Source organism: Athene noctua, chromosome 3 (genome assembly GCF_965140245.1).
Source record: "Athene noctua chromosome 3, bAthNoc1.hap1.1, whole genome shotgun sequence".
Lineage (NCBI taxonomy): Eukaryota > Metazoa > Chordata > Aves > Strigiformes > Strigidae > Athene > Athene noctua.
In genome coordinates, this window is record NC_134039.1 from 72,462,254 (window position 1) to 72,487,070 (window position 24,817).

Consider the following 24,817-nt stretch of genomic DNA (forward strand, 5'->3'; position numbering starts at 1 on the left):
AACTTGAACAATCCCTTTAATATAACCAACACCTCCAGCTTTCAAATATAAACTGGAATCAACAAAAAAGAAACTCAAACCAACTTTCTGAATGCCAAACACGGCTTATGCAAAACAGTGCACATTTATTTGAGGTATCGTATCCATGAAAACAAACCAAAACAAACCCAACTATCTACATTTAAAAAGAATTTTTACTGAGCAAGGCAAAAGAAATTAGGCGGCACATACAGAGTAAACAGATGTAAACAGTGTAAAAATACAGAATATTAATACTAACCAACCCCAAACTTCAGTTATGAAAACTGAAACAACCCAGTACATTAAAGAAAAATAGACCAGAGGCATGCAAAATATTATTTGTTAAAATACACTCATCCACGTGGCTAAGTGAAAGTAACAAGCTAGTGAGATGGACTTAGAAATGCAGTTTTCCTTCTTTCTTTATTTTCCTTAGATTGATTGTCATTCAATTTCCACTGAAGCGGAATGCCTGATTAAAAGCTTTCAGCCTTCTTCAACCCACTGGTAACTGAATTTTTGAAGATTCCAAACAGGTGTGACAAAGGAGGTTTAGGTAACTGTGTTTTTATGATATAGTGTGATACACAAACTTGCCCAAATGCTACAGCAAATTGTGCAGGATCTGTTACCATTCTGGAAGGCAGAAGCTTGGAGAAGTCATGTTGCTCCAGACACAAATAAAAGATTTTAGTGACAAACTCCATGGTAAAGTGGGTAAACCACTTAACATTCTATTTGCAACACAGAATATTTTGGCAACCAAGATATATGAGAGGAATCTGAATAGTGACCTGCAGTGAATGTGCTTTTCAGAAAAATCAAGTTTTGTTTCAGATATGCATCAGGAACCTAAACAGCACAAGGCTTTTCACACCGAAGCAGCAACTGTACCGATGCCATCCATCTTAGAAGCACCTACAGGTCCTTACGGTCTTCTGCTTCATTTAAACTGTCCTGAAAAAGAGACAGATTAAAAATAATTTTTTATGTTTGGCAAGATCAGAACTTGACTCCAGATGCCACATTTTGCCCCCTTGCAGTCATATTTGATTTGTTCACTATACACTCACCCTTCAAAGTTGTAGTCCCATCAATATACAGGTGATCTGTGCAAACTCAGCTAAAAACTTTTTCTGCTCTCAACTGATTTATCCTTATGAGCTGCATCTACTATGTGGTCAGTACCTTCTGTTCTTTCCATTCAGAGGTAAACACAGAAAACTGTAAGGATATGTGTTCTAGACCACAAGACTGTTAGAAATGCAGCAGGACTACTATGGCTCGTTGCACAGGGAAACAAAACAAAGACAGGACATGCATGGTGGTCTTAATCTGAACACAGAGATCAGTTGAGCAATCTCTGTAAGAGTATAAGGTGAGGCTGGGAATCAGTAAGCGGCTTCACAGAGTACAGGAAAAAGATTCTAATCAGTTCAAATTTGCATATTTTAAGATTTTGTTAATACAGGACCAACAAACAACATTTCCTAAAAAGCAAGTCACCATAATTTTAACATCAATAATTTATTTTCTCCCAAGACCACTACTTGTAAACAGGCTGTTTAATTTTTATAGAATTTTGGTTGAATTCTGAGACAGACATTAGTCAAGGAAGATACAAACACCCATCAGACAACTTAAAGAACAGGCAGGGCTCCCAGTTCTACTAGAAATAATTACTATATTATGGGTATTCTAGCCATGCACATACATAAACCCAGTCAAACAGCTAATTCGGCTTTTGCTTGATATGTTTCTTTTTTTATTTTGTACTTCAGTTTGAATTTTTCTAGTAGCCTGTTTTCAGCCCAGGCTGTTTGTTGGTTTTCTTAGGGTTTTTTGTTGGTGGTTTGATTTTAGTTTTTTTTTTTTTCTTTTTTTTTTTCTTGCATATCAACAGTATTGCAACATTTATAATCCAGAATAGCAAAAGTGTGTTTAAAGAGCAAACAAAATTACTCTTATGAATGATGTATATACCACACACACTACTCCTATCATTTTCTCACAAGATTCCAGTTTGATCATCACATGCAAAACTATCTGAATCTTATTTCCCAAGTGACAGCAAAACCAAGTTTAATGATTTGTCACCTGAAGTACAAAAGAGAAAATGCTAATAGCTTTGCCATCCAGTCCTTGAAAAACAAAATTCTACTATTGTGATGAAGTTTAAGGAGTGCTGCCTCTTGTAATTTTATGCCATACTAAAGATTTTGGTAAATTCCCTTGCATAATAAATACCCAAGAAGCAGAATCTTGCTGGTACAATTTCAGAACATCATGCTCATATAGCAATCCAGAACCACCTACCTGAAGCTGTTCATATTCTTTCATCAGATTATCATACTCTCTTTTAAGGCCTTCAGACTGCTTTTTTACTGCAATTACTTCATTATTTGCCTTGTGGAGAGCTGTAAAATATAAGAATTAGCGTTTTAACTATTATTTGTATTCCTGCAGTTCCTTGGAGCCCTAGTTATGTACTAGGGCTCCAATGCACTAGACAATCCTTCCTCTAAGAAAACTTAGCTTTAACACAGAGCATCACATATGGACACAGGAAAAGATGTGCAGGACAGGGACAGAAAGGGTCGGAAAGAGTAAAATGTTTATGAACGGCAGCACAAGTAACAGGAAGGGGCTGTAAAACTCTAAGGGCAAGGCCAATAAACCATTGACAGAGGTGACAAGTTACGATAACTATAATGTTCTGTCTCACTGCAGAAGACGGTTCTAGAAAAACAAATATTTACAACCTCAAAACCAAAACTGTCAGCCCTCTTAAAATGAAGAGGGCACTCAAACACTGGGAAAGATTTTAGCAAAGCAACTGAGGCCGTCTATAAAATGGGGGGGGGGGGGGGGGGGGGGGGGGGAAGAGAGAGATATAATACATTATTATAGGAGCACAGACTCCTCCTCTTCACCCTGTTATATATTTTACCCTGTGTGAGTTAATTCATTAGAAGCATCACTTCATGGATGAGAAGGCAGAAATGATAGACAACTGTGAACAGGTTTTTAAGATGAAAAAGTAATTATTACTGTACTGACAATCTCAATAGCAATAAGCTGAGAGCGTATCTGTGCTGCAGTACGGAACAGCCCAGGACTCCATAAGGGCTAATTTACAATGCAGGGTCAATCAGCATGAAGTTTCATAAAGCCATGACTTGTTATGTAAGCACTCAAGTAAGGTCATTTAGATATTTTTATATTCCTCTGCTATAGGTATCTCAGATATCTTTATACCTCTCTGCTCTAGCACCACAGGCATACCCTAAAACTTGATTTATTCATGCTAAAACTGAGAAACGTTGTTAATGACCTATGAGGCTGCCTCACGTAGCCATATTTACAAAACAAATCTTGATGGTATAAATGAAAAAAGAAACATTTTTCAATTTTCCTTGTCCCAAAAATGTGGATCTATCCTTTGACTGTGAGCTCCCTGAGACAGACTGTTCTTTCCCAGAGACCTCCAAGACACTCAGGAACTGCAACACATCTGTAAGGGCCTGTTCTTAAAAGATAAGAAGCTAGATGTGTTTTTTGTTAAGCACCTAGCTACAAGCACTCTGGTCTAAACCATGTTCTCTTTGGATGCTAGCCCCTCAATCATCAGGACACAAGAGATCTGACCACTCTCCTACATGCAAAAAGGACGACTCCCTCCCCCAGCATTTCTGCTACTTTTAATTAAATAATTTGAATGTATAGATTCAAGATCATTCTCACTTTAGAAGTCTGCAAGTGGTTTCCCAGTAATAGGACTTTTATCTAGCCTGAAATTCTGGTCTACTGAAGTTAAATGCACATATGTCTATTGAGTCCAACATCATCAAAAAATCCATCACATCTCTTTACATCCCTTCTTTCATTTCCATACTCTCACACAGATATCCTTCATCTTTTAATGCATTCTTCAGAGCATCAATACAAAAAACACTTTCTAAAGCTTTTGGTATTTGGCATAACCATGATTTCCACACATCTGACAAGTCAAACCGCATTGCACTTACCCTCTTCTCTGATCTTGCTACTGTTTAAAATATTCAACAGTAAAATTTGGAAATGACTCTAAAATAAACCTGTGACAATTTGATAAGCTTCTGAATTTTAAGCTGTAAACAAAAAACCATATGCATATGCCATTCTGCCTCTTCAAGAAACTGCCAATTAGAAAGCTAAATTTTGACTTTGATTAAACTTTCTTACACATAGTTATAGTAAAAATTAACAATATCTCATTTCTAAGTCGTAACTCAACGTTATTGATCTAATACTATTTAGCTGTTTACAAGCAGCAGCACAGTACTTCAGTTGCACCAAAAAATTACTTTATCTTTAAAACATGAACAAAAATATCTAAAAGTATCTGCAAACCAAGAAAGCAAACAAGCCACTGCATTGTTTCAGTGTTTTGACCAAAACAGATGTATGACAGGAATACCTCACCTAACCCTAGAAGATGAAAAAGCAAAGAACAGATTGTCCTTTCCACCTGTGTTGGCTATGGACAAAACAAAACCCCAAACCCAGACTCATTCCTATCGGGGTCACACAATAAAAAGGAGCATCACATCTCTGACAACGTGAATTGCCCTGTGTGCCAACTTCTCTGAATGTCTTCTTGTCAAGCAAGAGAGACCGTCCATACATCACTGCTCAACTGCTTTGCCATTGTGTGAATACTACAGTGCAGCCAAATTGATCGTACAGGTATATTGTTTGTCATATGGATCGTATCATATGAACACTGATCCAGCAGTGAACAGAAGATCCTTTGTGTGCACAATACAGTCAGTTATTATTTCTGGCTTCCATCTGGCCTGTTACTTTGCCTCACAGGAGACAGAACAGCTGGACTGGCAGCAAGCAAAACCCAACAGCTGATTGTTCCTACCAAGTAAATGCATGAGCAGGCAGAGGGTGAAAATGCTGCTTCTCTGTTAATGCAACTAATTAGAGGAATAATCAGTAAGTCCCTAAACTGGAACACAGCCTCAGTACTGTGAGAGATAGGCTATCCCTTTTCATTCCTTCCCTTCAAAGGGGAAAAAAAACAAAAAAAAAAACCAAAAACAAAATCAACAAAATACTCTTAGGGCAGTATATCAATGGAAGACATTTATGGAAAACTTTATCTCTTTACACTTAATGTGTGACTGGAGGTCCATAAACTAATGTAACATGTATAGTCTGAGAGAAGTACAGGACTTGTCCTTCCTGTAGCACATTGTCTGTATCCTGTTCCAGGACAGACAGTTTAGTTCCTCAAAGTCAAAGTAGGATGAGGAGTAAAATTGCTCCGAAGATGCTCCCACAGCCCAGTAGCTGTAGCATTTCTATTCTAATTTCAACAAGAACCGAGAACCGAACAGTAAAACAAAACCAAACAGCCATAAAGGCAACCAATGACCCTTTGGGCATTTCCTTTAACAGCTACTAGTCCTGGTCTGACTAAATCACTTGACTTACAGTGCTGGCTACCAAGAAAATGATCTGAAACTTAAATTACCATTGCTCACAATATGAGTCTAAAACCCAAATGATTTGGACTAAATTAGGACTAAGAAAGATCCCTCTCTCCAGGCTGAGAAATTGCTATCTGCATTTAGGCGCTGACAGGACAAAAGGTTTGCCAACAAACACGCTGTAAAGCTGGGAACACACCTCCAGTCAAGTAATTCCATACTAATTCTGGATTCTCTTAAGATGTAATGGTCAGATAAAGTTTTAAAAAAATTGCACACAAATTTGCTCCAAGTACTTTCTGCAACCCCAAAGGAAATTCTGTTACAAAAGGGATGTTACAGCAGGTATAAACAGCACTGTATAACAAAACCATGCCTGCTGAATGCAGTGCCTTCAACCCCTGTTGCATGTGACACTGTGCAATGGCTCCCACCAAGGTTATGATCTCATGGTTAAAAAGTAAGTTTAATCAAGATGGATTTGTTTCTAAACCTCCCTCTGCCATTGACTAAATAACATGAGATGACCGCCAATTCTTTTAACTTGTATCTCCTATTCCCAGCTTACAAAAGAAAGCTAATAGTTTACTGTGGTGTTTGATTTTTTTTTTTTTTTACTTACTCATTTTTTAAAACTGGAGTGCTTCAATGGAGCTCAACATAAATATAGTTTTCATACATGGCACTAGCCTGCCTTGCAAAACAAAGGCTGAGCTGAACTCTGCCTGACAGCAACAGTTCTATGAAATATATTTCCGATGTCTGTATTGTTTGTATCTTTCTACTACCTAGTAATCTTAGCATTTAAGTAGAGTTTTACATCCGTACATGCATACTTCCTACAATAGTCAACAATTAAAAGCTATTTCAAAACCAGCCTTCCACATGAATTGTTGCTTCCTTACTGTCTCCTACACTATGCAACCATGAAACAAAAAGCACTTGTGACATTCTGTACACAAAACAAACCTTATTAAAAGATGCATGAAAGTTTAATCAAAATTTCCTCCTGCCCCACTGTACGCCTATGACAACAATACATAAATAGAGAGTATTTTCAGACAAAGTTGAACTAAAGTTCAAAAGCACCCAAATGACTTTGGTGAGTCAGTACAAACTTCACCAAGTGAAATCCTAATAACAGAGACAAAGAAATGGTCTTGTTTTGCTGCAAGACTTGATCAGTACTAGTTGTTCTGTATGAATTTCTGTTGTATAGATGAAGCTGTAGCCTTTACCATACACTAGGACAGTTATCACCAAAAAAATGACCTGAGATAGAAGGTGAAATAGTACAGCATTGCAGAAGTCTCCCTCCTGCCCAAAGGGTCCCATAATAACAAATGGACATTTAGCACATCAGCATTTCCAGTGTGGGATCTGTGAGTGAGAAAAGAAAGTTAATGCACCAAAAGTTTCAGTTCCTGTCCCCAACCCAAGGACTGCTGTAAGGACAGATGCTTTATGAAACTTCTCTCAGACTCTGACCTCATGTCCAGTTGCAAACAGTTTGTTTTGTTGTAGCTTTTTTGATAATTTCAAAACTATCGAAATTAAACAGTATCATAGCATCTTTTCTTTACCCAGAAAATTCCTATAGGTCTGGGACCAGCAGCCATACTGAGAGTCTTTAATTATCGAAATCAACATTTTGTTAAAAATATGTCTGATGTGCAGCAGGAGAAACAGTCTCACATCTGCAATGGGTGCTCCTAGAAGTATGTATACTTATTTCTAGGTATCAGTGAAACATTTTTCATAATGTAAAGTGTATCAATAAAACACCATCTTCGAAGATTTCTAAACAGTCATGTCATTACACGTCCTGGTATGCTGAAAATGGACTTAGGCTCTGAAAGTGCTAGCCCCGCTGCTGGGTGCCCCAGCATGTGGGTCTCCAATAAAGTAGTGAAGAACGAGCCCCCTTTCCTTTACTTTCACAGTAAAACAAAAAAGGGCATCAAGAGGGATAGGAAAGTCAAGTCTGGAAAATTAAAGAAACTTGGCTGAAATTTTTGTCACTCATTTCCAACCTTTCCTCAGATTTTACTAAGTTTACTACTCAGTCTCTTTGTTCTGTATTTTCATTTATTCTCCTCACCTGCCCAGAGCACAGTAGGTAGCAAAGTATCTTCTTAACTTAGGATTTCACTTACAGTTAAGTGGATGGAAAAAAAAAAAAGGGTAGACTGTGTTTCCTCTAAAAGGTAGGAAGCTGAACAACTAGAGATGAGTCTCCTGAAAGTCTGCAATAATCACCATCTACAGTATAATTTCAGTCAGAACTTTGGAAAGAGGAGACATACAGTATTTTTTCTGCTATAAATTATGAATATGGGATCAAAACCTTACAGAAAATTTGCATGTCCCCTGAAGTCACAGCACTGATTTGATACTAAACTGCATTTTTAAGCATGAAATAGACTTACATTTAGGACTCCTCCTGCATACCACTATTTAGTTAACCCACCTTTCAACACGTGGCCTAGTATAAAGTAAATATCACCCGATCACCATGCATAAGTAGCTTAACCAGACCAGAGCAATGTATATTTGAAGCTGCTCCATGAAAAACATACTTGCTTTTTCCTCCAAACAGCAAAAAAACCCCAATAACCCCAACCAAACAAGAACAAAATCAAAATTTAAGAGTCTTATTGACACTATAGCTGAAAAAAAACCCCAAATAAACAAAAAGAAAACTCCCAAAACCAAACCGGCAAAGTTCTTTTTATACTAGTTTTGCCTTGTTTCATTACTAGATGACACCCTCTAGTCTTCACTCCTTCCCCTCCCCAAATACCACCAGAATTTCAGGGATTGGACTTTGGGGACACAAAAGAAAGGTTACTTTAGTCATGTGAGCTCTGTGGCATGAAACAAATTGTAAAAAAGAGGTAAAACAAGCTTTTCATTCTCAGCTTTGATTTTGTGTAATGCATTGCTCACACTCTGCAAGCAGTTTCAAAAACAACAGTAAATCTGATTCACATTAAATCTCTAATACTCCATAGAAAGCTGTTCTACAGAAGTGGTTATTATCAAGTACTTTAAGCATTCTGGCTATAAGTTTGCTCAAAATAATGTTTAAGAAAACTTACAAAAAAGAAAAAGATAGACATACCTTAACACTATCTAGCTGACCATGGTAATTAATGTAACCATGGGGTTTTATGTTTTGGCAAGGAGGAGGATGGCGTCGGGGGAAGGGTTGTAAATATTTTCCTATTCATTCCTTAGAAAGACCCTCTCCCCCACCTCCTCCCTAACAAAAGACTCAAGCATGCCTTAATTTATACATCTTTTGGACAGACAACAGCCCACTGGGAGAATGCAGCTGAAGCAGCATGTGGTAAACCTATTTATTCCTTAGCTTTCTCTAGCATTTCTGTCTGAAAAGCTTACATTAATACTAGTGTTACATACCCCCAGTTAGTTTAAATAAAACATATGCATTTAAGTTTTTCATTGATCCTGTCACTTCAAAGGCAGTTTCCCTCCCTTTCTTTAAGGAAACAGCAGGAGAGGGAAAACCCACAATCAAAACTGCCCGAGAAGGTGAATTAATGAGACTCTCTTATTTAAAGATTCTTGTTGCTTCAAGTCCAGCTGAAAACAGCTGTTCTACAGTTCTTGTTAGTCTTCCCAGTGGACAGTAAAAAATGATTCATTAAATATCTGTTGTTATTCTTACAGCTTTGTAGCAGTGCCATGCAATATGAAAGCAGGGCTATGTTTTGATGTCAACATGCTATCTGGTACCATGAAAATCTGTATTTTGTTACAGTCTGAATATCTGATTAATGCTTACAAGGTCACTGGCAGTGTTATCTTAAAAACACTCCTTTCAGATGAGCAGGTGTTCATAAGCATCACACACCTCGACAGATCCCAAGAAGACAGAACCAAACAGGTAAAATCTGCTTCCATCTCAACTTGGGTTGCCACGAAAGCAGTTTTGACAACCTAAACCTTAAACACGGAAGCTGCTAACAAAAGTATTATGTTACAAATTGCAAGGCATGTTTCCTTGTACACAGAAAAAAAGATTTTTTAAAAAGAAGCTAACAATTCTGTTGCAGAAGATATATAAATTTATAATACTTTAGAAAAGTCAAGGACTTTTCTGCTGACTGAAACCCTGCTTTATAGAAAAAATGTCAACTGCATACTTCCTCATTTTATACAGGAAGAGTGACTGATATATATGACATGGAAGATCAGTCTGATTCTTACAGGCAATGTGGAATTGATTCCACATCCTGGTCGTGTCATTGATAAAGACAAGTCAATGACATGACCACAAAGTCAACCACTTAGATGTATCAGTTCAATCTGTTAATAATTACAATTTAACCAAGGTGTTCAAATGACACCATACATATTTTCATAATGAAAACATTTACTAAAATATGGGTATGGCAATGGCATATTTTTCCAGTTCCTAATCAAATGTGAACAAACTCCAAGTTAAGTGTCCTGTAAACTGATGAAGTTAATTAATGCTATACCTAGAATAGATTTGTGACATCCAGTGTTGAAATAATCTTTTTCTTAATTGCAAAGAAGTCCTAACACATACGTACCATTTGATGTCTTCTGTAGCTCTGCTTTCAAATGTTCAACTTCCTTCTTCAATGTTTCATCAGTTGCTTCTGCTGACTGTTTCTTTTTACTGCTTCCTTTTTCACTCAAGGCCTATTAAAAACCACAGTTACTATGACTGATTTTTTTTCATTAGCTTGACATTAAAGCCAAACAACCAGAGAATGCCAGCCTTGATCTTGCAAAGTGACAGGTTTTATCAAATGCCAACATGACGCAGTCATTCTAGAAAAAAACCTCAGAATTAATTAAAAAAATGAGGGGAAAATGCTCAATGTTTTAAGCTGATAGTAATGACATACTTGTAGTAGTATAGCATTATCTGCTGTTTAAGAGTACTTTGTATCTCTGCATCAAGCCCACAACTTCTGCTTAGGTTATAAATGGCTTTCCCAGAAGACCTATGCTGGGACTGCAAGTCACAGAACACTGACATGTTTATGTGCAACTTGTTCTAATAATTTATGCTGATTTAAATCATGTAATACATCACAAGTCTCTCCTTGTAGGTTTGCAACTACTTCTCCAGTCTTCAGAATACCTCAATACCTAGATTAGATTTCCACTGGAATCCAAGAAAATACTAGGAAAGGATCCAGGAAGACCCCTCTAAATACTAGACACAAGAGCAGTATACTCCCTGTATTCTGAAAATGTTGGCACTACTATACTTATGCACACTCTTAGCATTAAGACAATTGCTATTGATGACAAAGTATCATACATTAAGGAATAGACCCTCTAATTAGACCCTTTGCTCATATGGCCTCTGTTACCCAACCAAGCATCATCTGTTATGAAAATGACAAAAGAAGTGGTAAAACCTTAATGGGAAAAAGAGAAGTAGAACAACTGAGATGAACAATTGTTAAGTGAACTGGTGATATTAGAGCTTACTGGGCACAGGTAGGAGAAGAGAGGAAAGATTACTTTAGGAAGAAGGAAAGAAAGACTGGTAAACAATCCAAAGAAAAGAGCTGAAGAGTTTTCCAGAAGCTGTTTAACCAAAGAACAGAGATTGCATTTGACTGCTGGTAGTAAAACCATAGTAAATTTGTCATTAAATTTGTCACAAATTGACGCCTTTACTTTGTGCTCACATCTTTCTATTAATATACAAATAGTTATTTCTGTAAACTTTTAAGTCCTGTGCCCATGTAACCTCTAAACAGGAGGCAGCACACACCTAGCACACTAGAGTAAACTTACAGTATTTGTACTTACAGTCAGTGCCCTATATGCAATTGCTCTTGCCACTCTCTGATGGTGGAATGAAGCACGCTTGTAAATGAACACAAATGCAAGGGCCAAGCCATAGAGGAACCTAAGTCTCTATAAAAATAAACCAATTCTGAACACTTTGCACCTCCAACACAATGGAGATCCAGCCACAGCATGCTGACTGTACCTGTTGCTACCACTGTTTCTGCAAACTATGCAAACACACAAATAGGGACAGGAACACAGATCCCAGTTTCTGCCTATCACTTACAAGCAGCTAAGAGAATGTGTTGCTAAGAGAATGTAAAAGCAGAACAAAAAGAGGACTTTTGGCCAAATCCCAACAAGACAGAGAAAAAAAAAAAAGTGTACCAGTAGTATGCAGCAGAGAGACAAATTCCATGGCTGAGGGAGGGAGTGAGTCTGGATCATTTTGACAAAATACCAAATCCCCAAATTTTGGAGTAATTTAATACCTGTAAAATACTTAACACACACTCAAGTGATCCTTGTTTTAGACACCTCTCAAACAACTGTATTTTTCTGCATCCCTTCTAGTACTTTTTGTCCAGTCTGTTCTCTTTGAAGATTTATTTAAAAAAAAAAAAAATACAGTGCTGGTAACCATAGACGCTGATCCAGACAAACTAGAAGGAGACCTGTACACACCTGCAGTGAATTTTAACAATGTGCCAGACTGAAGAATACCGTAAAATCTTCATACCCTGGATATCTGCACTCTAGCTTATGGTTCAATCTCTTCCAACAGAAGTCAAACTAACCAATTACAAGAAAAGATTTCGTATGTTTATTATCTTTGCCAGCTTTCCTTCCTGCACACAACTGTATACTGAACTACAACAGAGAGATGATAGCTTAACCTTCTCTCATAAAAATAACATATCTTTAGTTCATTGGTGGTTCTTTTAAGTAAGAAAATTTTGGTAATATCCTCCTTAATACTACAGTAGTGCCTTACCGAGAAAGGAACATATTAGGCTGACCCACCATAAAATAGATGCAAGAATACAAAATACAATAAATACAGAAAACCAATTTTACAAGTTAGAAAAGACATTTCAGAACTGAAGCAGATCCTATTTAGAACAGCTATATTGTAGACTTTTCCATACTAGACTGCTATAGTCTGAAACAGCCAACTGTTTAGGATAAAAGGAATAAAATTAGTCTCTCCCTCTACTTTGCTATGATTAAATTCAGAGAAATATTTTAAGAATATTCCTACTTTGACAAAATTTGTACTGGAAAGACAGAACTTCATTTATTTGGATTACTTCAGTTAATAAAATGCTACTGAAATTTTTTTCAGTACTCTGAATTACATATTGTAAGAACGTTGTTCTTCCTTTTTCCACCAGAAGAAAAAAAAAAAATGAACAAACATTCAGTAGCAAACCATCCCCAGAGTATTTTATACCAACTACTACTTGCTGTGTAAGAAAATAACTAAAAAAGTTCAAAGATACCTCCTGCAGCCTTTCATTCTCGGCCATGTATTTTTTGGCTGCTTCAGTAGCATCATTTACTTGCGTTTCCAGAGCTGCGTGAGATGTCATCCCTTTTGCCAACTGAGTAAGAAGCGTAACAGTACGTCTCAGTACACTAGTGGAGAAACACAATGAACAGCACAAATGAAAAAAAAAAAAAAAAAAAAATCAACAAAACCCAAAACAACCCTGTTATGTCTCTCTGCATTAAATGTGAAAACAAAACCATAAGAGGACCATTTAAGCACATGAAGGGAAACATCCTGGCTCACTGATGATAAACAGTAAAATAAGAGACTGAAAAAGTTTTTGTCCATCAAAACACAAATAATCTGTTCTTTACCAGATGCAGAACCTCCCTCCTCGCAAAAAGCCACAGCTGTTAAGGGGTAAGAGACCTGCTTGCTTAAAGGCTGAAATACTGTTACATGACCTACTGTTTTAAACAGGATAGATGTCTGAATACAAGACCCAAGCAGCACATTATGGTAATGAGTATAATGCAAAAAAACCAAACCCACAACTTTATAGAAGAATATAACTAGCAATGTGACCATATTTATCTTCAAAGTACTCTGTCAACACTGTATAAACCAGAACATGCATGTCAGCACTTATATGGCACCTCAAGTCTAAGCTTTGCAAATACCTTCCTTGATTTGACCTAGTGATTGCCTCTTTGCATCGCTACTTTCATTATTCAATCTCAGAGTCTTTCAAAGCAGTGTGCTGGTGTATCAAGGAAAGGCCAAAGCAACACTGAATTAATTCCTGTAATATAACTATGCAGCTGCTCTTCAAAAGAAATTTGAAAATCCATGTAATTGGCTTTTTCATAACTGAAAGCACATTAATAGACCTTTTGGCTTTCAAGGTAAGCCCTCCTCCCTGCTTTTTCATTGAAAGTTCATTTTCTTACTTTTTTTTTGTTTTAATAAAAAAGTTAAGGTATCATTACTTTTCCAAGGGTTAGCATGTTTTACTATTGCTTATTAATTTATAGATGCAGCAGTCAGGAGTTGATAAAACATCATTACTAAAGCGGAATCACAGAATCACATAGGTTGAAAGGGGCTTTCGGAAGTCATCCTGTTTAAGTTCCTGCGCAAAACAAGGACAGCTCGACCAGAGAACTCAGTGGCTTGCCCAGCTGTGTTCCTACCATCTCCAATGACGCAGATTCCACTGTCTTTCAGGGTCCTTGTTCCAGTGTTTGACCACTCCTGATAGTAGAAAAGTACTTTTTCCTACAAGTCAGAATTTCGCAGATTCCTAGCCTGTTGCCTCCTGTCATTCCTGTGTGGATCCACTGAGAAGAGCTGGCTCCTTCTCTACATCCTATCACTAGATAGCTGTACAAAGCAATAGAATCTCCACTTCAATGTCTCTTTTTCTAGCTGAAGCCAAGTTCCTTCATCCTCTCCTCATATGCCATGTGTTTCACGCCCCAGCCTTCTCGGCACCTCAGTGCAGTACTACAGTATTTTGGGGAGTCAAAACTGGACACTGTCCTGCAGATAAAGGGGAATAATCACTTCTCCTGACCTGCTGACTACAGCCTTTCTATTACAGCTCAATGAATGACTGGCTGTCTACCAGGATCCCCAGGTCCTTTTCTGCAAAAGTGCTTTCTACCCAGCCAGCAGTCTGCCCCTGCCCTAGATGCTGTAGTACGTAGTTATTCTGTAAGATGCTGGACTTTGCATTGGCCTTTCTTGAACTTCATGAGATTTCTGGCAGCATATTTCTGCAACCTGTCTAGCAGCCCTGCCCTCCAAGATATCAACCACTCTGATTTGGTACTGTCTGCAACTTGCTGAGAGCACATTCAATCCCATCATCCATGGTATTAATAATTAAACAGCGTTGAGCCCAGTACCAATCCCTGAAGGGCACCAGCTGGAAATTGCGTTACTATCACCCTTTAAGCCCAAAGGCCCAGGGAATTTTCCACCCACTTTTTTCCCACTTCTCCAGCCCACATCCCTACACAGTTAGCTTATCAGGATACCACAAGAGACTATGTCAAAGGCCTTGCTAAAGGAACACAGCATCCACCACTCTGCCTTTTATCCACACAGAAGGTTATCTCATTGCAGAAGGCAACAGGGATGATCAGGCATGATCTCCCCTCAGTAAATCCGTGCTGTTTTAACTCATTGTATTCTTCATGTTCCTGGAAATGGCTTTGAGTTAAGACTTGTTCCATAACCTTTCCAGGGAGGTGAGGCTGCCTAGTTTCTAGTTACCTACATCCCGCTTTTTGTCCTTCTTGAAGGCAGGTGCAGTGTTTGCCTGCCTGCAGTCACCAGGATCCTCCCCTGATCACCATGCTCTTTCAAAGATAAAAGAGTACAGCCTTGTAATGACATTACCCAGCTCCCTCTGCATGCAAGGCTGCATCCCATCCCAGAATGCCACGGACTAGTATATGCCCAATCTGTTTAAGTACTCTCCAGCCGCATCTTCCACTACTGTGGATAATGTTACATTCCCCACCAACTCTCCCAGAAGGCTCAGAGAATTGGGAGGCCAAAAGCAAACCTTACCAGTAAGAAACAATGTAATGTAAGGTTGGTGATAAGACATTAAATGTCTCATTCTTTTCCATATCCTTTGTCATTTGGTCCCCTGCCCAGCTGAGCAGTGGGCACATGTTTTCTTTAGTTTTCCTTTTGTTTTCAGCCCTTCTCAACCCTCTCTGGTTCAGCATGGGGTAACAGAGGGCCAGACAAGCCTTGGCAGACTCTCCACATCTCCCAAGACATCGAGTAGGATTAGCAGATGGGTGCCTCTATCCTAACCAAGGGAGAGTCTCTGGTAACTACAATTCTTCTCCTTTCTGTGCAGGCAGTTGGCTGATGAAAGCTCAGCTGGCCCAAATACTTCACTGACAGATCATCTTCCTCACTTGTACCCAGTATTCTGCAAGTGTGCTGAACCACAGACAGAAGAATTTTGTTGTATTGCCAGAAGTGAAAAGCTTCCAGCCTCCTCCATTTTGAGAATCTCTATCTACCACTCTTCTGGTATTCTCCTATTGACTAATGCACTAAAATGAACCAGAACTGATCTGAAAAATGAACTAGAAGCATCCAAGTACCCATTCACACCTGCATGTGGTCCTAACTTGGTTGGGTGATGGTAGAAACAGCATAGGATAAGGCAACCCAAGGAATACTTTTTCTCCTTTCTTTGACAGACATTACACCTGTTTAATGGCTAAGCAAAATAGCTCTACTTAGAAAGGTCCTTTGATCTAGCCACTACTGTAGTAGTATTTATTTCTTCTAAATTTTGATGAAAGGCCAGTAGCCCCAAAAAGGCCTTAAGCAAACCTCTTCAAAAGGAGAACTTTTATCCACAATAAAATCCATTAGGGCCACTTGACAAGTTTTCTTCCTTGAAAAACAAGTGGGAGTAGCATCCAGGGGGACCAGCTTTCAACTCTTGTGTAGGACACAATCCAGCTATTACTCTCTTGGAGCAAAAAACAAACACATCTGTGCATGTTTACTTAGCCTTTCTGAAGGAAGAGAAATAACGTGATGCATTCCTATCATTATTGTGCAAGGTTACAGCCACCTTTGTTTTTTTCCAAAGTTTTCCTGCTCAGGTTTCATACAAATTTTTCCTTGACACTTCTTCGTGTACAATGCTCCTCACTGATCAGCTAAAATAGCCATACATCACTCCAAGGGAAAGAGGTTTGTCAGAAGTCTCAGTGATTCCAGGCATTTCCTTGTTCTGTGTTCCTCTTGTGTATCTAGGCAATGTCAAGCAGCTCACTGAAGGAACTCAGAAGAGGGCCAGGATTCTTTGTCCAGTGTCACCATAAAAACATACAAATAGGAAATTGTCTGACCAACATGTGTTCCCATTCATTCACATTATCTGTATCCAATTACTTCATGTGCTTCTTGACCAGTTGAGATCTGCAAGTTATCATGGCTACTGTGAGGATTCACAGGTAGTCCTGGCTGTTACTGCTGGGCAGTACAGAACTGTCACTTCTGTTACTCTATTAGCTGTACTGAAACATCTTGAAAGGAATACTGCACTTAAGATCATACCATCATAGCAGGCCAGTTGCCACAAAGTGCTTGATATGGAATAATATCTGAAACTTTCCTCAGAAGCCAGAACATTATTCTAGAGTTCCTAACTTTGAGCTTTAGACAAAGTGGTTCAAGTCACACTCAGGCTTTGCTTCTTAACACAGCAGGATGCAATAATACCAGTTTGCAACATATTATTTTAACAGTACTTCAGTTTTTGTCATTTTTTAATTCCAGTTTTCCATGTTCAAAACAAACAAAACGTAAGTTTAAGGAAGGAAATGAGTATTCCCTGAAGAAACTTCTGCAAAATGTTTTCTCAAGCATTCAAAATGTTTCTTTCCATGTGTTGCTAACATCCTTTCAATCTTCAAACATTTGTAAGATATTATCCTCCCCAATCTTACTTGCCTCATAGACAATCTGCTCACACTTAATTCCTTAATCTTTTGAAATCATCCTTCTGATCTTTTTTATAGTTTCATTACTCTGTGCAACAGTTCCTGTATAAGAAATGTGCTATGCAGAAATTACAAAAGTGTTATACTTACAGCCAAAGAAACAAGGAAAAACCTGAGAGATAGAGGTTTCTTTGCGATCGGAATAGTTTCATCTGAATATGATCAAAGGCATTGGTATTGACATTTGCAGCCCTCTCATTCACATGAACGGCCGAGTACTTCCTGACTTCTCTAACAGCATCTGCAAACAAAACCGTTTGTTCTTACTCACACCTGTGGGTATGCATGTATGATAAATCAGACATAGTACTAGAAATACATATTTGGACTTCCTGCTCAGCAAGCAGGCATAGGACAAAGAGCAACATTACTTATGTTATCCATACATTTTAAAGGTAGGTCCTAACAAATCACAGAAGCAATAGGACACATTTCCAGAGATACACCAAACCACTGCCCAAAACATGCTTGAACAGTCATTTCCAACACCTGCACCCAGCCACCAGAGATCAGGCAAAAGCTACACATTATCAGAGACCCTACAGACAGTGTCAAAATGTCACCGTTGACAACTGAATTAAAATCCAGCCAGTGGACAAATAGTGAGAAAACAGAAAGAGAAGAAAAAAAGAAGAGATGCCTTCTGAAGGATTTGCCTCATGGAATTTGTTAGATAAGCATTTTAATAATGACAGAAGTGTCTACTTTATGCTTGAATCACAGAGGGAAAAAATTATTTCTACAACATCCATCAAAATTGGAAGACTGCAGTAACAGTGTTGAACACAAACAGAACAGAGGGGGTAAGCTACACCTCAGCTTTCTTTCATCTGCCTTTCATCCATCTTTCAGCTTCCTTTCATCCATCATATACTCCTGATATTTCTGCAGAAGGGCCAATACTCTGCCAAGACTTTTCAAAGGACAAGATAATTAATTAGGACTTACATCCACATAAAACCAAAACCTAATCCAGTTAAGAGTTCATATTGCAATCTGTAAACTTAAAACCATACATACTTAAGGCCAATACAGAACCTAAAATCTCCTCCTGCACATCAAAAAAATACTCATTTTATTATACATCATGAGTTCTTGAGGAGTATTTTGGCCACTTGTTATTTAATTGCTGCTGCATTTATCTAAGCAGACAAAACCAACTCCAAAGAAATGCACACGTGAATAACATCACTTACGTTTGTCTCTTTTATATTCATAAGTTATTTAGAAGGAAAAAGAAGATCCAAAGGGAAACTGCAAACAATGCAACTACGACCAGACAAAAGTCCATATCCCTGTGCTACAGGAAGATTCTAGTCCTGCAGTAAGCTATCACCTTATGCTGCGGGGCATCATCAGTGCTTTGCTTTAGCCTATATCTATCTTTCCACAAAATCAATGCCCATCACCAACTCAAAAGCAAACTTGGGTCAAAGTTTTCGACAGCAGTTCAAAAGACTAAATTAAATCCATCAGTTCTCAATCTAAGCCATTTACTGAAGGATCTAATTCTAGGGATAATACTAAAGATCATCTAATATTTGCATTTCCAGTACTTTAAAAAAATATTTGGAATATAGTATTGCAGTTAGTCTTTTCTATATCCAGTGCATCTATATATTTCTCTCAGCAGATGATAAAACCATACATTTCTTCTTTGTATTTAAGGTAGCTTGGAATTAAATAGCATTTTCATTGTAAGGCACTAGAAACACTTGTATCCATGGAGAAGAACTACTTGTATCACCGAAACACAGGAAATACCACACAAAGCAGTCAGGACAGATATTAAATGAAATTAGTCAGGCATATATGGTCATCACTCAAGCACCAGTTTAACTAAAGCTTTAATCCTACTTGACAGACCTTAGGATCTACTCATAACAAAAATAGCCAACATCTGTTTTGTATCTGTGCTGGCCAAAAGTACTCAGATAGCCCAGTGCTTTGATGTATTCTTCTGGTCTTCTATTTCAACAGCAACGAAGAGAAAGAGTGCCATCTACTGCATATTGTGCAGCTCAGCCAAATTCTGGTATCAAACATTTCAAGTTCATTTACTTGTGTAAGAAAGTGAAACCAAGCAGCAGCCTAGACCAAGCTCTATTTTTCCTTCGCATTCACTATTATATTAATATTGCATTTGGATTCCCAACATAGATGCAGTATAAGCCTTCTCCTCTTCCTCTATTGTAGAACTTCTAATCAAATTAGCTGGCACAAATTAGGCTTGAATTCTTTCAGTTAATCTACTGCCATGAACTAACTCTATACACCAGGGTTTTTTCTGCATTTGTTCGGAAACTATTTAACACTTACCAAGAAACAAGACGATGAGTAAAACTATTATTGTAAGAAACATCTTGTTCCAAAAAACTGCCATTTTGCTCCATAGAGGAATCATAAAAATCTTCTGCCATCTGTAAAATAGCATTGTGTTATTCAAAAGTAATTAAATACAAAAAGAGGACCATAAAAACCTCACAGAAGAGAGCCTTGTTATTGATATGAGACTGATGTAAGGTCTCTAAACAGCTGCTTTAATTGCAATATAATTTATGTACATGTAACTTTTCCAACAATACAACTTGTTTGTCTTTTTGTTTGTTGTCAATACAGACAAAGACAGTTCACCTTGAAAACTTCTTACATGATAGCAGTGAAAACTTCATACATGATAGCAGTGAAAACTTCTTACATGATAGCAGGTACTCTCCAGATGCGTGTTATTCTATCTTTACTTTGGCTTTGCATTCAGTGCTGACTATAATAAACTCAGGGATGGGGTAATGACTGTAGAACCCATTCCATCATTTTTATTTCTATCCACTTATATGCCTTGTTGCCAAATAAAATGCTTCCAGAAATTAATACCATCTCTACCACCCTTCTTTGGAAGGCTCATCTTTTTACACTGCTGAGTCTGCATAATTATGAAGTACAAGGATTGTTTTTACATTCTAACTTGCAAACTACAACAAAAGGACAAGTCTCATGTTTATATTTTGTCAAGGCTTAAAACCTTTTTCAAGAGCATAAATTTGTTGGCTATGGAGGCAACTTCGGAGGCACAGTGGTGGTGAAGACCATTTTTTTCCTTTTGTTTAAACAATCAATTGCCTATTCAATATTACTGCGTGGGAGGATTCTTCAAGGATTTATGCTTGCATCACAAACGAAGAACATCTCAAATGAATGAAACCCTCAGGAGACAACCACAGAGCACCTACTTGTTCTTTGCTGCAGGTTACAATCAGTGCTACTGCACAAAAAAGTAATACCTAGTTATGCCAATTAAGGATGTAACACAGGCATGCTGGGCACCACCTGATGATGTCAGGTAAAACTTCCAACTTGTGTTAAGAGTATTTACATTTTCCACAAACTGTTAAAATTTGTCCTTTAACAAAGCAGTTACCAATGAACTTAATTTAGACTGTAGCATCATCTCCAATGGCTCATTCTGATTCTTCACCAAAAAGAATTAAAATGTTTCAGCGTCATATGTGCAAATACCTAATTTAAATCTTTTAGTATAATCTGAATTCTTTATAGCAGACAGCCATAGGCCATATCAACCAAAAAGCTTACTTTAATAAAACCAACTACCACTGAAACAAAGTCACCTTGCTAACTCTTTATACGTACAATTATCCAGGTTTCATACTAATCTCCACTTAAGAAGAAATTCTATGAGGTATGACTTTAGACCAACTATACTGCCAAGTTATATTCAGAGTAAAAGTAGGATCCCTTTATTGCAAAGTCTTCCTATGTCATATTTTCATGCTTATTTTTCCTCAAAAAGTATTGAAATTCACATTTATTAATGTTCCATTTCCTTTTGGTGACAGAAGTCACGTAAATGTGATCCTTCCAAATTATAATACTGGCCACCACTACGTACTACTACACCTGGCAGTACAGTTATGGTTGTCTGTGTACTTGTTTGTGTATTTGTATTGTCAATTTACTTATTCCCCAGGAACTTAAAAGGTTGTTAGCAAATTCAAAAAGGTCTTAATTATAAAAAAAATGTGCAGGCACAAAAGACTTAATCTGTCTGAAGACTGACAAATGAGTAAATCCTAACTTTAAAGAACAGCAGTTTCATGGCTGCCTTTAATCGCTCATGCTTTACTGCTCTGACAGAACCAGTGTCCAGCCCACCAAGATGGATAAGGCAGAACTGCTACCCTCTGGTACTTTCACAGCAGCTTTTGTTAAGAAGATAATTGCTCATGCCATATAAAAAATAAAGCTATTTCACTCTTTTGGAAAGCACTGTTCAAAGGTTCAGCTGAATGCTACAAACTAAGCACAAAAATGTATAACTTGTATATAATTAAAAGGACAGTGTTTAATGTTTGAATAAATTTTAGTAACACTGAGTTATGAATCTGCCTTTCAGCCACAAAGACTGGATTCAAGCCCTGTTTATGTCCTAAGTGAAACCTATCTCAATACTCCCAATGTACTCTGCATGTGTCATCACCCTGAAGAAATTCTTGCAGCTAGTTTCCTCACATAAGCCATTAATAATCTGATGATTATGGCAAATGGAATACTTCTCCCATCTTACACAGTTGCACTTGTGATTAGAAAATACGAGGACTCAATCTATGTTGAAATGCTAAACTCCTCACAAGCCAGCTTGTAAAAATCAACGGTTAAATTAGATTTTAGAGCAGTTTCAACTTCTGAAGTTGAGGAAACACGTCTAATCATTGATATTGTCTGTGAAGGAGCCATGCATTTTCAATACTCTCCCACGGGTGCAAGTAGTAAAATTCAGACTCTTTACAGGGGTTTTAGGTTTTGTTCTTCAAGATATTACAGTAAAACCTGCATTCTTCATTCTAAATATATCCAAAGATGCAGAAAGCAAACATGTAACAGTTTTTACACAGCACTAAGCCAGCAGCAATTTTTTTTAAAAAAGCTTGAAGGTTTCATCCTACTTGGGTTTTTTTGGATGTGGTTGTTTTTAAGAATTACTGATATGCTGGATAGAAATAATAACTGGGGTCTTTGCCTCTTGTAGAGAGGCTAGCTTTATTTCCTAGACAAAAGTTATCAAACGTGAAGAGCTCCTTACAGAAAACCATCTTAAAATAACGCTGTAAGCCAGGCCTTTGCATACAGTAAGAGTAATTAACACATTTTCTTTCCCTTACTAAATGCATTGCTGTTTCAAGAATTAAGTATTTTTCTTAATGTTTGTGTTGCGTTCCAGAAGTATTATAATTTTGTTAAACTATATGTAAGCTTATGGAGGTCTTTATTTCAGTAGACCAGAACCTTCTGCATGAAGCTGAAGTTCACGTGTTTTTTAAACAAACGATCACAAATTTCTTAGAGCCCTTACACACACTGTATTGTTAGCTTTGAATATCAACCGTCTCTTATCTCTCAACACCCACAGTGCCTAGTGCACACCAAAATGCTCTAAAGCTGCTCCTCACAAACTTGACAAGCAGCTTCCGAAAAGGCTGCACCGTACTTTCATTTCTTACTGATCTCACAGCACGGGAAGCCAGATGCCCTCCTGTATGCTCGCTACTCCACAAACCCCCGAGAAGCCGGGGAGATGACATCCCACTTGCTGAAGCAAAGCAACAGGGCTCATGCTGGGAGCCCCGACAGCTGCTCGGATGAATCAGCAGTGTGTAGACAACAAATAAAGATCCTTAAAGGAGGTTTATGTTTCTTGAAACTCCTGATGCTCAAGTCCCAAACAGCATTCCTTCAGCTTGAGTCACAAATAGCTTAAGATGCTGCAAAGCTCTGTGTTTATAAAAACGAAAGTGTATCGTAAATGCAGAACAATGAAAAGACCGAGCTGGGGTTATGCAGCACACTGAAGTCCTACCTCAGCGGTGAAATAAACGGCAGGCAGAGCACGAGAATTACTCCTATTTCGCCGTACAGAAAGGCGGCAACTGCCGTCCACTGGAAAGTCATCGTCCCGGCAGGCCTGCGGAGGAAGGGGCGGCTCAGGCGGGCCCGCGACACCCCAGCCGCCGGCACCATTGCCACGGCGGCTCCGGCAGCCCTCGCCGGGCCCAGCCTGTCTCGCGTTGGGCCACAGAGTTCCAAAGGGGGGTATTTTTAAGTAACTTAACGCAGCTCGGGGGGGTGTGGGGGTGGAGTGTCCCACTGTGCTTTCCGGCCCCGAACCAGCCCCTGGGGCACAGCGCGTCCGCTGGGGAAGGGAGGTGGGGACTGGGACCCTCCCCACCGCCACCGGCCCGTCGGCGGGAGCCCCCCGTGAGGAGACCGCAGCCCCGCCTGTGCCGCAGGCCGACGGCTCCCTCCCGCCGCCCCGCGCCGGCTCCCGCCCCTAAGCGCTGCCCGCTGCCCCCGCTACCCCCTCGACAGCCGGGGGGAGGCCTGGGCCGCCCCGGACCCGTCCCGCCTGCCCTCACGGCCGCCCAGCCTTCGCAACCTCCTCGGCGCCGGCGCCCGGCTGAACCTGATGGCGGCGACCCGCTGTCGAAGGGGCGCGGCGCTGGGCGGGAGCGAGCCGGCCCTTCCCGCCAGCGGAGGGGCGGGGGCGCCGAGGGGCGGGGCGGCCGCCCCCTGCGCGCTGGACGTGGCCCGCGGGACGGGGGACGGGAGGGCCGCGGGGCGGGCGGGGAGCCGCTGCCCGGGGGTGGTGCGGCCGTGGCCGCCGTCCCAGCCGGAGAGCGGTGCGGACAGGCCCGAGAGGAGGGGAGGGTCCCCGCCGGTCCCACCCCGGTGGAGCTGGAGGCTCCCCGCCATCTTCTCCCCTCCCCAGAGGCCATCCCTGGCAGCCGCCGCGGCAGAGGGCCCGGGGGAGACGTGCAAGAACGACTGCTGAGGCGGCTGTTGGGGCAGGTGGAAAGCCGAGTCTGACAGTAGGCGAGAATTTACTGAAGAACCACACTGATATATGCAATGTTAAGAAATTTGGCACATAACTATTAAGATGGTTAGTAGTAGTAGGCCTAAGAGTTGTCTGTTTAAGCTAAGGAGTTTCTGAGCTGTGGGAACAAAGAAAGAAACTCGCATAAACATAAAGGCCCCAAGGACAGAAGATTTGGAACCATGGTGACAGGCGATAATGTGCATTTTATGACTCAAAGGAGTAGGCCCAGGCCCTGGCAAAAGAAGATAACGGACATCACATAACGTGGGTGACGAAGGATTTAGTCAGAGGGGTCCGGCTTCTAGAGGCTGGTGATGGTGAAATCGGGTAAGAGGCGACGAGGAAGACTACTGGCCTTCCTCCGGAAGACCCCCGAAGACCACCACCTGGAGGCAATGCACAGGCGCAAGAGTGACATGATTGTTTTAAAACTGCTGATAATGTTTTTTTGACTAACCACACCTTAATAGTAAATATGTATGTTGGTGTTGTGCAATCCTATGAATATGTATAAGGCACCTGCATTTAAGTGGTAAATATAAGGGGTTGGTGCGCACGCTTGCGGAGG

The 24,817-nt window shown here is 39.5% G+C and overlaps 1 protein-coding gene across 4 annotated transcripts; it reads right to left on the reverse strand.

Moving 5' to 3' along the window:
- On the reverse strand, positions 1 to 23,968 carry BCAP29 (B cell receptor associated protein 29). Of its 4 annotated transcripts, none has more exons than XM_074903316.1 (8): positions 23,833 to 23,968; positions 23,230 to 23,334; positions 19,677 to 19,777; positions 17,448 to 17,598; positions 12,818 to 12,953; positions 10,091 to 10,202; positions 2,338 to 2,438; positions 1 to 978 (listed from the first exon to the last, which is right to left on the reverse strand). In XM_074903316.1, exons 2-8 carry the CDS (start codon positions 23,319 to 23,321, stop codon positions 940 to 942), a joined length of 732 nt encoding a protein of 243 aa, XP_074759417.1. In that variant the 5' UTR covers positions 23,322 to 23,334; positions 23,833 to 23,968; the 3' UTR covers positions 1 to 939. The 4 variants fall into 4 exon arrangements, with proteins under 4 accessions (XP_074759417.1, XP_074759416.1, XP_074759415.1 ...); XM_074903315.1 differs by having other exon boundaries at positions 23,806 to 23,907; XM_074903314.1 differs by having other exon boundaries at positions 23,728 to 23,840.
- Between the last annotated feature and the right edge of the window lie 849 nt (positions 23,969 to 24,817).